At 46.5% G+C, this 15,146-nt stretch overlaps 1 protein-coding gene across 1 annotated transcript; it reads left to right on the top strand.

The window, feature by feature from the left end:
* The first annotated feature begins 1,727 nt into the window (after positions 1-1,727).
* APOBEC2 (apolipoprotein B mRNA editing enzyme catalytic subunit 2) lies at positions 1,728-13,282 on the top strand. The gene is made up of 3 exons (XM_082731736.1): positions 1,728-2,035; positions 9,862-10,425; positions 12,851-13,282. Exons 1-2 carry the CDS (start codon positions 1,878-1,880, stop codon positions 10,403-10,405), a joined length of 702 nt encoding a protein of 233 aa, XP_082587862.1. The 5' UTR covers positions 1,728-1,877; the 3' UTR covers positions 10,406-10,425; positions 12,851-13,282.
* Positions 13,283-15,146: the final 1,864 nt, after the last annotated feature.

The raw sequence follows: 15,146 nt of genomic DNA on the forward strand, positions 1-15,146 counted from the left end.
TAACTGGTCCCTCTGCTTCTCGTCTTTCCCACCTTTGCCCTCTTCTCAACCAATCAGCCTGGGTGATCCTGTAAAAATATAAATCAAACCATGTGTTTCATCTGTTCAAAGACAATGGCTTCCCATCTCATTCAGAGAAAAAGTCAAGGTCCTTGACAAGTCCATAAGGCCCTATCTATCTAGCCCTTACTTATCTCTGGCCTTATATCCTAGGACTCTCCAGCCGCACAGGTATCTCCTTGCTCCTCAAAAACACAAGGAATGATCCCACCTCAGGGCCTTTGCACCTGTTCTTTCTCCCCTTGGACTACTTTCTCTTTACAAAGCATATTTCCCTCATAACCTTCAGATCTTTTCTCAGTTGTCTGCTTTACAAAGTCCTTCCCTGGCCACTCTATAAAAATACCACACAACCCCTTGACACTTCTGTCCCTCTAACCTGCCTTCTCTCCTTAGCACTTAACACCAGCAAACAGACAAGAGAGATAGAGGGATAGACAGATAGATAGATCACTTATCTTGTATATTGTCCAACACTCTCAAGTGAGGGCAAGGGCACAGAGGGCACTCTCTGTGAGGGCAAGAATTTTCATTTGTTTCGTTCTGGGCAATATTCCAGTGCCCGAAACAGCACCTGGCATATAGTAAACGCTCAACAAATATTTGTTAAATGAATAAAGGACCGACTTAGAGGAAACACAGTTTGGAGGTCAAATGTCCAGGCTTCAAATCCTGGTAAAAAAGCCTGGATTTGAATCCTGGCTTTCCCACTCACGGGCTGTATGAGCTCAGGTAAGGCCCTTAACCATCATTTCTGTGAGTCCCAGTTCCCCTACATGAAACAAGGGATGATACACACTGCCTTCTGGGGCTGTTGAGAGCAGTAAGTCTGATTTTACACATAAGCCATGTCCTCTTTCAAAGCCTCTGAGCTTAGGCGCCTGGGTGGTTCAGTTGTTAAGCATCTGCCTTTGGCTTGGGTCATGATCCCAGGGTCCTGGGATGGAGCCTCACATGGGGCTCCCTGCTCCCCCTGCTTGTATCCCCCTCTCTCACTGTGTCTCCCTCTGTCAAATAAATAAATACATAATCTTAAATAAATAAATAAACAAATAACCTCTAAGCTTGTAAATAGCAGTATTGTTACTACTGGAGATTGAGAACCAACATAGCATTATGGGGCCATAACTGGCAAATTAGCATCTGTTCCCTTTAAGTAATAACCCACGGTTTCTTTCCACATTGCAAGTTCTTATCCTATCCCATCTCAGGGCCCTCCTTTCCTGAACCAATGTCTCTGCAGGCGAATGGGGCAGGGTTTCTCTGCAGGCACCCTTGGTCAACACAAACCTCACCCTGCTTGCACCTCTGAGAGCATCTCTCCTAAATCTCGGGATGCCCAACCTCTATCCCATTCTCCATCGCCCCGCACAGACCCCCGGGGCGCTAGAAGGGTTGCATGGGGAAACAGAGGGAAGGATATAAGGTGGAGGGAGAGAGTATGAATATATGTGTGAGCCAGTGGGGGAAGGGAGAGCAGGCCTTGCCATCCCCACCTGCCAGCTTCCTGTCTTTGCTTACTGATAAATAGGGGATACTAGTGGCCAGATTTTCCATTCCCCCCATCCCGGCACCCGCTGTCACTCAATTAAAAAAAGATAGAGGGCGAGGGCCTGGGGGAGGGGCTGAGGGCTCCTGTTATAAAGCCTGTGTGGCCAGGAGGTGACAACACTAAGCCTGGCTTGCCCGCTCCTCTTCCCGTTGTCCCCAGGCAGGTTTAGCTGCTGACAGCTGCTTGGGACTCTGCCGCCAGGCCCTGGCCTTGGGAACTCGCTGCCTCTCCCCTTTCTCAGTGCCTGCAGAGCCACCACCCCTCCATGGCTCAGAAAGAAGAGGCTGCTGGGGCCACTGGGGCCGCTGCGGCTGCCGAGCCTGCCGCACCCACTTCCCAGAATGGTGAGGATGTGGAAAATCTGGATGACCCTGAGAAGCTGAAGGAGCTGATTGAACTGCCTCCCTTTGAGATTGTCACAGGGTGAGAGCTGGGTGTGGTCTGGTTGCCTCCTCCCCAGAAGAGTGTGGGCTGGGGGCAGGCTGGGGAAATTCAGGATGGGAACAGAAGAGGTCAGCGTCACAGTCCTGCTGCCAGGAGTCTACCGTGCATGGTAGGGGCTATGGGGGGGGGACCACAGCAAATCTCTCTTGGCCTTTCAGGCAACACCTACGCCCAGGGGAAGGTAGGAGCAGCTCCCCGGAGACAAGGCCCCAGAGAATAAAACCACTGCTCAGGCCTCCTGGTAGCGGGCTATCAACCTGCCTCTCTGGGTACAGGCTGTCTAGTTCCAGGGAATTAGATAAGGACATGGGGTGACCCAGACAAATTTAAATATGGTCCTGGTCAAAGTACCTTCTCCCTCAATTCTCCTCACTGCTGAGTGGGGGTCCCCTCTCTCTGTATGGCTCTCACTTTTCTCTAGAGCTTCTCTCTGGAATGGAAGATCCTAAGACAGGGAAAACAGATCCTCTCTTTCCTAAGGCTGAGTGAGAAGCTTTTTTTTCATATTGAATCAAGTCTGCCCAGGGGTTCTCCACATCTGCCCCAAGGGCAAGAGTAGTTACAGTGCAGGTCATCATCCAGGCCCAGGAGCTTCTGGCCAGAAGAGGTATACTGCCCTTAGCCAAGCACCAAGGAAGAAAAAGGACCCTAAGCCAAGGGTCTCCAGGGCCTACGTACAGGATCCCTCTGTCTTGTCCAGATTATGCCTTCTCCAGGAATAAAACCAAGTTGTCCTTCCTCCTCTTTCCTCTCTGTTCCTTTTGCAAAAAACCTGGCAAAGTTTGTAGGCCAAGAATAAGAAAGGACTACATTGCCTCCCTCAACCCCAAGGCTTCCTTGATGGAAATCGCCAACAATGCCCACAGGCAGAGTAAGGTCAACACTAGGAGAAATTTCAGGAAAAATGGAGGCATGGTGCCCCCAGGGGGCAGAGGAGCCCCGGGTGGTCCTCCAGACTTGCTGTTTTAAGCTTGGCAATTGATTTTCCAGCCCTGGCCTCAGTTTGGTCATTTGTAACATAAGGAAGTTACACTAAGTTGATCCTTAAGGTCTCTTCCAGCTCAGACACTTTCTGATTTCTAAGAGAACCTGAGGGAAAAACGCACCGTAGTACCTGAGGGAAGAATTCAGGCAAGAGCCTGGAACTTGCGTTCACCCGTGCTCAACAAACGAATGTCTCCTCTTTGTCCTAGGATTAAAGAAACAGCAGAGCACAGATTAATATAGACCTAGGGAAAGCCTAGGGCTACCAGGTCAGGAGAGTCCACAATCCCAGTGGTCCTCTATGGAAGGAGATCCTTTTCCTCACCCCTAAGTCTGCTGGTCCATGCTGCCCTTGGTTACACACAGGCATGGGCACACCCACTCTGCCCACAGTTGCGGTCTCCCCAGCACAGCGGCAGGATAGGTCTGGAACAAAATTAGACTATGTTCAATTGAACATGCTTTGGGTTCCCAGGGGAGTTGGTCATAATGGTCAAATCCTCTGATGCAAGTTATATCCACCCAGAGCTTTATGATCACTGCATGCTTGCGCACGTGTGAGCCCATTCAACCTTCAGCACAATGCTGGGGATTACTGCCTCTCTACAGATGGGGAAACTGAGTCAGGGAGATTGCATGATTTGTTCAAGACCACAGAACCAGTAAGTAGCAGTTCTTCTTCTGACTCCAGCCAAGTGTTCTTTCCACAGGGCTCTTGTTCATTCCGGGTCCCAGATTTCCCAAACAGGGTTCCACCTGTCTCCATCTGTGAGGCAACGGGGCTCAGAGGCTTCTCTGACCCAAGGCTCAGAAAAAGAGATGCAGCAGGGCAGTTTTCTGGGTGCTCTGAGAGTAGTTCAGGAGGGAGGTGGAGCTCTGAGTGTTTCCTGGCCACAAGTAACAGCTGTGGAGATCTGTCTCCTGGGCCCCTCTGGGTAAACAGATGGCTTAAAATAGCCCAGAGGTGTGGCTGTGTCTGTGCAGAGACAGGATGAAGGAACAGCTTTCCCCTTCTTTCCTCTCCAGATACCCTGGCATCAAGGGGGTCAGCAAAGTAGCTCCTCTCCTAGCCGAGACTCCCAGAGGGGATGAGTCTGTCTGTACGGCTTCTTAGATTTGGGCTGCAAGCTAGCAGAAGAGCAGACAGGTTTTGAGAAATAGTCAGGAGTGAGGCAGGTGTACTAGGTAGGAATAAGAAGATATGCCCCACTTGTCATGATTCTGGCTTGAATAGGGCACTTGGGATAGAAAGAAGACCTAAGAACATTAACAAAATTACATGGTAGAAAGTGCTAGAAAAAGGTCTAAAACTACAGTAGTGTACCAAAGCCAACTCACGATGGCCGAGAATCAATTGTGCGCATCCCTTTCCAACTCTGTGTTCAGTGACTTCATGTTGGTTTCTTGAAATCTCCAGAGCAGGAGTGTTTACAAAGATCAGCAAACCTTAGAAATGAGTATTTTCTTTCCTCCCTCTCTCCCTCCCTTCCTCCTCTCTCTTTCTCCCTTCCTCCCTTCCTGTCACAGAGCTGGTTGTTAAACCAGCACACCCAGGAAAGAAAGAGCCCTCTAACTACAAGAAGAAAAGTAGAGAGGATTGTGCTTAAGATTCAGCTCTGAGGGGTAAGATTTGAGGCCCAGAGAAGCCACCACCCGACAGTACCAGCCTTAATTTCTGGAGTGTTGACCATTGTCCAGACTCTGAGGGGTGGGGTTACTCGACCTATCCTCCAGATGAGGAAACCAAGGCTCAGAGGTATGAGTAATTTGGCCAAAACTAATGGATGGAGTAGGGCATAAACCCCAAGACTGTCTGACTGCAAGTCACCACATTGCATCTAAAAAAAAGCCATAAATGGGAGGTTTCTTGTATTTGACACATATTTACTGAATAGGAATCATTTATGTGCTGCCCGTTTTCCCCACGAGGACAGGGACTTTAAACTGCTTTATCTCCAGCACCACGAATAGTGCCTGGCTCCTAGTAGATACTTGTTAAATAAATAAATGAACTAATGAATGAACTCCTATCGTCTGGTAGTCTTTCTGCCAGCCATTAGGGTAAAGAACTAGCTGTGGGGAGGGTTTCTGGGAGGAGAGCAGGTCAAGATCTCTGAAGAGCCAGGCGCGCTCAGCATAGAAGAGAATTCCTCAGATCATGCCTGCCTCTCAACTCCCGCATGCTTTAGGGAAGCTCTGGGGCACCAGAATTAGTTGTCTTCTCATCTTTCCACCCCAGTGATGAGCGACTATGGCTCTGCCCAGCAGGACCTCTGGCTGTGTGTTTGTCTTTGTTTGTTTCTAGTTGTGTTGCGTATGATTTGCATCACGCTCAACCTGCAAGCAGAGGGATTGGTATGAAAGAGAGATAAATGGCACAGACTGTGACTGTCCTTTCAGCTGCTTCTTTAGCTGCCAGTGGTTTACTCTGGTCACAGGGAGAGGAAAGGCAGGGTTCGGAGGAGAAGGGACAGCAAGGAGTGGGGGCCTTTGACTCGGCCGTTAATCCTCCAAGCCTCTCACACCTCACCCTGGGCTCCAAAGCATGCTGGGGAGGCTTGTTCCAGGGAAAACCAGAAGACAGCCACCGACTCTGGCCACCCTGGCCTCCACTGAGGGTGGGGGAAACTCAGAGCTCCAGTGTGAAGACAATGCCTCCCAGGGGAAAGGCAGGGGCTCAGGGCTTGCCTAGGGCAGAATCCCATCCAGAATTACAACCCTAGAGCCTGGCAAAACCCATCTGGGCTGTTAGAAGTCTGCTTCTTTCCTCCTTCTTCCTGGGCCCACTCCCTAGCATCCACTTTGCAAGTGGTCTGGAAAAGGGAGAAGGAGACGGAAACCAGCACGTCTGCCTCTTTTAAGTAGATCATGAGAGATCTGGTGAGAAAATCTGAACCAAGTCAACACTCAATGATCTGTAAGTAGATTTTTCCACTCCATGGATCATTTTGGAGCAAATGTTCCATCTCAGAGCTTCTACTATCGTCCAGGTTGCTCTCTTTTATGTATAGATTTATGCTTAGGGAGTGCAAATATTTTAAAATGTGAAAGAAATATTCACAACCCTTGTCCCTCCACCAAGTCAACCGTGATCTAAATGGTCTTTCCCAGAGATTAGGATTTTTGGTTTCCTGCTTAGAGAATTGCAAGACCCAGGAGGCTGGGTTTCAGCAGATGAAGTATGAGTGACATGTCTGCAGAAAGTATGAGGAAGGAGTGCTTGAAGAAGCAGGGGACGGGGGGGAATAACCCTCTTGGTTTTTGTGCCTGATATTGTGACTGAATCCAGGTGAAGAAATCCGTTACTAGCATATTTTTCCCGACCACCACTCCAACACGCAGGCACACGCACACCCCATTTCAGCAGGAAAACACCCGCTGGGGGCAAGAATAAAGGCTATAAGTCACTACAGTACTCAGGCATCATGCTATTAGAAAAAAGAAGAAAAGACGTTTGCGATTATCTAAGAAATTAGTGTCACTGTTTTCCTTTCTTCCGCTAGCAGGCATAACAGTGTTGACTTATTTTGTGATTCTATAAAATCACCCGAGGTGGCCATGTAGTCTAGCTCCCTGGAGAGATTTCAGACCTTTTCCACCTCTGTTCTCCTGGGTCCTCTCCAGGGCCTGGCTGTTTCAGCCTGTGGGAGGCCCAAAGAACTTTATTTGACCTTTATGTTCCTTCTGGAAAAGCAAGAAGCCCACTGAGAAGCCAAGAAAGCCCAGTTTTTGAGCAAGCCCAAAAGAAAGACTGGGAGCCAAGACCCTCCCTGACTTCTCTTTTCTTCTTGAAAGTATTTCCCTTCCTTAGGCAGCTAGTCCAGAAGCCTCTGCTGAGGCATGGAGTAGACTATGGGGCTGCCTGCCAGAGGGGAGGGAAACCGGTATTTATAGAGAGGTGAACTTTCTTCCTCTCCCTTGGGTTTCAGGTTTCTCTGGGTCCTCTCCTCTTGCAAAGGGAAGAGGAGGAGGGGAAAACATCAGAGCTTAAGAGAAGCTGGGAAAAGCAGCAGCCTCAGACCAGCCAGCCAATTTGCAATGGCATGCTGAGCCAAATTCACGGTCTTGGCTGGGCTATATTTGGCAAAGTTGGAGCAAAGATTTGGGAGCTCCAGAAGGAAACCCAGGGGGGTCAAACAGGCAACTTTGGGGACGCCCCAATCAACCACACAGTCATGAATACTTCCAAGGGTTTCGCCTGAGAATCCATCATACACACGGCTCTGGACTAGGCTTGGGGGCAGGGGATGTCTGGCAGAAGGCCTTGAAGAGCACAAAGTGTTTGGGCAAGAAAGATAAGCTCTGTGCTTCTCAGGAGAAAAAATAAAAAGCCATTCCAGGAAGTGAAGGGACCATTTAGCAACTTGTAAAATCCAGGAGTGGTCTTATAGTGTGAGTTTAATTGGGGAGAGCTCAGTATGAGTGAACTCCCCATAGGGATTGAAACAGGAGAGGGGAATCATCAGGCCATCCATTCTTCTGAAATGTTAAGTAAATAATAAACACATCCAATCAGGGACAGAGGGGTTTAGAGAGCTAAATATAGTGCCTGAAGGAATCCTGGGGCCAGGTCCTCAAACATATCCATCTCCACAATGGAAACTTAACTTGACAGGAAGAGATATGGAAACTTGGGTGGAGACAATTTTATGGTGGGGGCAGGGAGTACTGCAGGGAAATAGCTCATGTTCACACAGCTCTTTGGCACCTGCTGCTTATCCCTAAGAAGCCAAGGCCCTGGGATACCCGGGAGTTCCCTGTAGTCCCACGAGTTAGAAAGGGAAGGCATGTAGAGAAGTAACAGTGGGGTTAATGGTTGCCACAAGCTATCTTCTGGGGCAACCACAGAGATTACCTTTTTAAAAATTTTATTTGATTATTTATTTTAGAGCGAGCTCATGAGGGGGGCGGGGCAGAGAGAGAGGGAGAGAGAGAATCTTAAGCAGGCTCTCCACTGAGCATGGAGCCCATCAGAACCACCCAGAGGACTCTACAAATGTCAATGCCTGGGCCCCATACAAACCCAGTGAAATCAGGATATCTGGAGGGGAGCCCAACGTGGGGCTTGATTCCACGACCCCATGATCATGACCTGAGCACAAGCGAAGAGTTGGGAGCTTAACTGAAAGAACGACCCAGGTGTGCCCCCCAGAGATTACATTTTTTAAAAAGAAAACACTCAGGAATGCCTGGGTGGCTCAGTGGGTTAAGCCTTTGCCTTTGGTTCAGTTCATGACCCCAGGGTCCTGGGATTGAGTCCCACATCAGGCTTCTTGCTTGGCAGAGAGCCTTCTTCCTCCTCTGCCTGCTGCTCCCTCTGCTTATGCTCTCTCGCTCTCTCTGATGAGTAAATTAATAAAATCTTAAAAAAAAAAAAAAAGAAAACATTCAGCCTGCCCAAGCCAGTACTCAATCCCCTCCTCTCCTGTGATATTTTCAGTCTCTCCTGTGAAAGCCTCCTTGTTCCCCTTGGCCTCCTAACCTGCAAAAGGCTTCCCTATTTTAGAGAGATGCAGACATACATAAAGATAGAAACAATCAATTCTGATGCCCTCTCTAACCCCTTTTGAAACCTGGATCTCCCCCTCCTTCTTACTACTGAACTTTCTCCTAAACCTGACCTTTTCCTGCAGGTTTCATTTCCTAATCAACCAGCCCACCCTCGAAGCCACTGGACATGGTTATCACCAAGTCTGACGTCCTAAGACACCAAGCAGGCTTGCTTCAGTTCAGGCTTTTTCCCAGCCTCGCTCTATCTGCCTAAAGCTACCATGTCATCTTCCATGGACATCACTTTCATTACGGCTTTCTTTATTCAGGAGCCTGTAACAGTTCTCTGTTGCCCTCTGAATCAAGGCTAAATGTTAGGGAACCTTCATCCCACATCCTCCATGCTCCCTATGCAATTTAAAAAATCAGCAGTTTTCGAATGCTCTTAGCTGGAGTCGAGCTGCTAGATTAGATGCATCTGGAGGGCAGAGGCCAAGTCTTTTATGATTTTGAAATGACTATATAAGCTATAGCATACCAAGGTACTCTCAAAGATAAAAAAAAAAAAAAAAAAAAAAAAAAATCTTGGACATTCATTGTGTGACAACCCCTTCACCTGCAGGAAAAGCCAGACTTGAGAAACAATTACTGGAATGGCACTGAGTGGTGGGCCGAGCCATGCCTGAGATACACTAGCAGTGAGTGGCAGGGAAGAGAAATGGAAGCAGGAAATGTTCTGCAAAATCTTCATCTTCTTCTAGCAGGAGAAATTTTATATGCTTGCTACCTTGTAAGATTACTATTAGAACACTGCTTTTCTAACCTGGCTGCCTACTATTAGAATCACCTGGAGAGTGGTTTTTTGTTTGTTTTGTTTTTAAATACTGGTGCCTGGGTCCCCTCTAGACATTCTGATTTCATTGTTTTGGTGTGGGGCCCAGGCTCTGACAAGTGCCCAGTCCTCTGGGTGGTTCTGATGTGTCGCCGGGTGAAGTAGTGACTCATTCAGAAATGAAGGAGTGTGCTGTGTGTTGGAGGGATGATGGAGGGTTTGGAAACCTTCCCTACTGTCTCCCTACTGGGGTGACTGGAACGTGCACCTCCAACTTCTCTCCACTCCTCCAGATAAACCCTTCTGTATTCCCTCCTTTTTGTTGTTGTTGTTGTTGTCCCTGTCGTCAGCCTGGGCAAGGCCTGTTTTGACAGGAAGGGCCCTCGTGCCCCGAGGCACCGAGTTTGGAGAGCCACCTGCTCCCCGCTGGTCCGCTGGTCCGAGGAACAGGAGCTCATCCCTCTCTCTTCTCCCGTCCCTCTGCCCCCTCGTCCCACAGGGAGAGGCTTCCCGTCAACTACTTCAAGTTCCAGTTCCGGAATGTGGAGTACAGCTCCGGGCGGAACAAGACCTTCCTGTGCTACGTGGTTGAAACGCAGGCCAAGGGAGGCCAGGTGCAGGCCACCCGGGGGTACCTGGAAGACGAGCACGCCACCAACCACGCCGAGGAGGCCTTCTTCAACACCATCCTGCCCTCCTTCGACCCGGCCCTGCGCTACAACGTCACCTGGTACGTGTCATCCAGCCCCTGCGCGGCCTGCGCCGACCGCATCCTGCGAACCCTCGGCAAGACCAAGAACCTGCGCCTCCTCATCCTGGTGGGGCGCCTCTTCATGTGGGAGGAGCCCGAAGTGCAGGCCGCCCTGAGGAAGCTAAAGGAGGCTGGCTGCCGGCTGCGCATCATGAAGCCCCAGGACTTCGAGTACGTCTGGCAGAATTTTGTGGAGCAGGAAGAGGGCGAATCCAAGGCCTTTGAGCCCTGGGGGGACATTCAGGAGAACTTCCTGTACTACGAGGAGAAGTTGGCGGACATCCTGAAGTAGGCCTCTGGGCCCAGCCTCACGTGAGTCATGGTGCCACGGCTGTGTCCCTAGCCCGTCACTAAGGTAGAAGGCTGGAGGGCAGGTGGGATGAGGGGTAGGTTTGGTTTGTCGCCCTACCCCGACGAACTGCATTTCTCTGCTTTCAGTTGGCTGTAAAAACATTTTAGGAGACCCCATTTCCTCTTCTCTTTCCTCAGTTTCTCTCCCTAAACTCTTTTCGCTTCTACCCTTTTGTATCCAATGAAGTTTTCCCATACCTTGGAATACTCAAGGTGTTGACAGGAATCTGAAAGCTTTGGTGAAACAGAATGGCTTGCTGTGGTCAGATCTGGGTGGTGCAAGTACCTGTTACTGAACAGCAGAGAGGAGCCCTCATTCCATAAGCATGCCCCCATGGGCACGAGTCCAGACTTACTCTGGACACCTTATGGACACCCTACCCTCACCCCTTTTTGCAAGTTTACCCTTCCGTGTCCTGTAAATAGAGGTTTTTCATTTGTTTAGGGACATTTTTTTTTTCTATCTTTGGTACTTTTGAAAGTCCCCAAATGGATTTGTATTCAGCTTATTTATTTATTGCCAGAGACGCTTTCATGTTTTCAAACAAATGGTTCCGCTTTGAAGGAGACCAATAATTTGTGTGAATGTATAATGCAAGAACATTTTTCTTACTTTGAGAAGACCTCAGCACAGCTGATAAAAAAATGTGGAATTCAGGAATGGGGCTATCACAGCAACATGTTCTTTTATGCAGAAATGATGAAAGAGTTAAAAAGAGGTTTATAAATTAGACAGCAGCTCAGACATAGCCTCCTACAGATATCAAGATGTGATCAGAGGACTGGAAGTTAAGATTAGCTATTTAAGCAAATAATTAGGACACAATTAAGGCCAATTTGGCCTCTTGCTGAGGGTAAATTAGACTCTCATACAAACAGGCCGATTACCCTCAGGAAAGAGGGTAAAAGATCCTTCACTAACTTTTTTCGAGTTTGGTCTCATCTAGTTTGTTCCCGTAGAAATGCTAAAACCAAGTCCCCCCACAAGGCCCGAGTTATGATCAAAATCCTCTAGAAACAGAGAAAAGGGTCTTTTACCACCCTCTTCTCCAATTTCAATTCTGGAACAATTCACGTATTAATAAAACATAAAGCAGCATGCTTCCATGAAGCTATTCAATTTATTTCTGGTGTCTCTCACTCTCAATATTCTTAAGAGAAGAGGTGGTGTCATAGACACGTTTTGGGAAATATCAGTGTTCTGGAGTATGATGTTGGCAGGTGTCTGCTATTAGACATGGACACAGGGTGCTGGGTAATTCTTCACCTGAGCACTCGCCAATCTGAGAAGACACAATTTTAAGCCATTTTTTACAAAAAGTACCTACCCAAAGTAATAGGTCAAGTAATACCATGTTGTACTCTGCTCACATAAAATCAGATACCACTCTGAGTGGTGGTGAGGAGTCGTAAAAACAGATTTTTAATGGTGACCTCTGAAAATACAAAATAAACTTTTAAATTCCTTGAAGGTTTTATTAGTGTAGGTGTTATCACTGTAATTATAGAGCCTACATAGACTCTCCAGAATGATGACTGGTAGTTTAATCTTAACTATAGTATACTTTCTTCTTAAACACCTTTCAGAGCCACAGGCTACTTCTTCCATCTGCCTAGCCAGCAAGTCGTGTGTGTGTGTGTGTGTGTACTGTTGTTTTTCCATTAAGTTGAGTAATTAGATAGCTAAGTCTGCTATAAAAATTTAAGCATTTCAAGGATTAAAAGGAGCTTTTAATTTTAGATAATTGAGGGTTGTATCTTATGCTAATGTAAATGGAAATAAAATAGATTAATCTGTTTGAGGGAAAAGTCCACTTCCAAGTCAAATTATTTTTAAATAAAATATTATTGGACATGTTCCACACTATAAGCCTCCTTATTGTTGTATGGTTGTACGGTTGTACGGTTTTTGTACATAACCGTATTATCTGGATCCATTAACATGCTTCCCTGTATGCTGTTATTCATGTTCCTGAAGGGAAAGGTTAAAATGTACCAAGTTAAAAAAAAAAATTTGGCATGAAATCGAGTTGTAATCTCAAAGCCCAAAAGAACAATTCTGCTTAATTAAAATACTAAGAAATGGGCATTTGCTAAAGAAAATTTGCCTTTTCTTATTCCATCTTTAAAAGAAAAATGACAGAATAGGACTTAACCATATATTTAACTCTAGTTAAAGTAGGGATCTTCTGGGGCTTTCCCTATATGAACCACACCAAAACATGAACACAACACACCTAATGCCGGGTAAAGTGGCAATCACAGGAGACTGTGGGGGAGAAATTCAAACTTGCTTGGAGGGCAGACAGAAACCCTAGCTCAAAAGAAAATTCATTGTTTGGGGCCAGTGAGCTCTCAGTAACATGCTTTCTCTTTTCTCACTTAGGTCTGCCTGCTGCCACCAGGAGACAGCAGTGACATGTATGGCCATCTGGGACATGCCTGACTTCCTAATACCACTTGAGCTGGACAACATTGGACACCAACCAATCCTAATGCACAGGTCCTCCAAGGACTCCAAATACACTGTTCATGCTGTAAATCACTTAAGCCATGGCTCTCCCTAAGGCTGCTCTTGGGAAAGAGGAAAGTGAGTTGCAAAGAAAGAAACGGCAACCATATATGGGCATCAGGCATCTGAGGGGCAGAAGGGCCTACTTATTTCCCCAAATGGGCTGCTTGAGGCAAAGAACCTCAGACCCAAGGTCTGTGCAGATCTTTGAAATATGTCCAGAAATGCATTTTATGTGAAGTTGGATTTTTTTTTTAAGAAAGAAAAATAGCAACATTAATAAAAGTGGTGTGGTTTCTCTGTGAACAGGTTTTTTAAGGAACTCGGGCATTTAGAAGTTACTAGGAACAGTGAACTGTCCTAGGAATAGGGATGCTCCTAGGCTATGAGCCAAGCGATGACAATAGAAAGTGGAAGGGAGGCTTAATCCAGTGCTTGTCTAGGCAACACAGGATACTAACTCTCCCAGGCCGACTTCCGACCCATCTTGACCTTTACCAAGTATTTTTTGAGGTTACTTGTAAATGAATGCCTCTTCCCTTCTCTGAAGACAAGGAATATGGCAGAGGGTGAAATGAAGGGCAGGGGAAATCTGTTTATAAGATACCCATGTTCTTATTGCTACTTAATAAGCAATTAACCACTTGATCAAGAAAATAAGTAGGATTTCAATGTTGAGACACACACCCTGTAGATTAGTTGGTATGTGGTACTTGATGGTGACAGCAGGATGGTGTCAAGTCTTCTTTCTTCCAAGGCTTGAGTCCTATATAGAAGCAAAACTTCACGTACAAATTTCTGGGTTTTGCCAAACTGTAACTGGGTTTCCAGGAATACTGTGCTCATTCTATCATGCCATGCCTCTTCTTCCAAGCCTTGTGTGTGATAAGTCATCAGAATTTGACCCCCAGACTATCGGCAAATGACAGAGCACTTTATCACATCTCCACTGAATCTCAGAATTCCACTTAACAGTCAGTCCTCCCAAGAGTAGTCTTTGTTTGAAGAATCTTAAAGGCTCATATTCCATGAAAAAAATTAATCCTAATCCCTTTAAATGTAGAAGCCTACAAAACCAATGTTTTGAGCCAAGAGGGAAGATTTATTTGCATAGTTAAGCAAAATACTTTGATTCTAAGTTTCCTCTTACCATCCCACTCTCATTTTCTGTATTGTGTATTCATTCTCTTTTTTCCCCTTCAGTTTTACTGTATGTGGACAGAAGCAAAGCTTCAAAAACCTCAGTCTAAGTTCAACAATGAACTTGGCCCTGTACTACTCCTACCCCAACGATATGAACTTGTCTGTTCCAGAGATACAGAAAAAGTGAAATACTTTTTGAAACTGCTGCCTCCTATCATGCTACAGTGTGATAAGAACACAAGTCTAAAGTACAAAGATTATATTTAACTGGTGTTTTCCTAGTGTTTCAACAAGCCCCTTCTGAAATCCAGTTCTTTTTATGCTTGAGAAAGCAACAAGTCCTACAACATACCCAGAATTCACCCCAGTGAGAAAATCAATAGTAGGTCTGGTTAGTTTAACTTTTTATTTAAGTAGGCTCCATGCCTAATGTGGGGCCTGAACTCATGATCCCAACCTTAAGAGTTGCATGCTCTACCGACTGAGCTAGCCAGGCAGCCCTGTTTTAACTCTTACTACCATAGTAATGGTAAAAGAGAATTCCAGTAGTTTTCCCAATACCTTTGCTCCTGAATCCAGGAACCTATTCTCTCACTGTAAACACCGGAATGTATAAAGTGCTGCTCTCTTAGCTAAAGAAAAAGGGACTAATATATACTGTTCATCCCATTATGATTCCTGCACGATCACAATCCTCTGCAGCTTAATGACACCAAGAAACCTAGCCAATTCCCCCATCCCACCCCAAACTAGAATTTTTTAAGTGGGCCTTTTTCTTAAAAGATTCATGAAGGATTTTGTTGAGAACCACCAATTTGTTGAGTCATTACTCACCCTAAGCAATTTAGCAGACATTTCACATACATTACTTTACTTGCTCCATGACTGAATTCAGACCCATTTAATCACATATGTTATGTGGTAGACAGAAGAGAGGACGAATTCACCACGAGGAAATTCTAAACACCTCCCTTCCCAGTAACGCTGACCCATAGTTCTTATCTGTTCTTATTTCTTCTCATCCTGC

Source organism: Mustela nivalis, assembly GCF_964662115.1.
Source record: "Mustela nivalis genome assembly, chromosome: 5".
Classification (NCBI taxonomy): Eukaryota; Metazoa; Chordata; class Mammalia; order Carnivora; family Mustelidae; genus Mustela; species Mustela nivalis.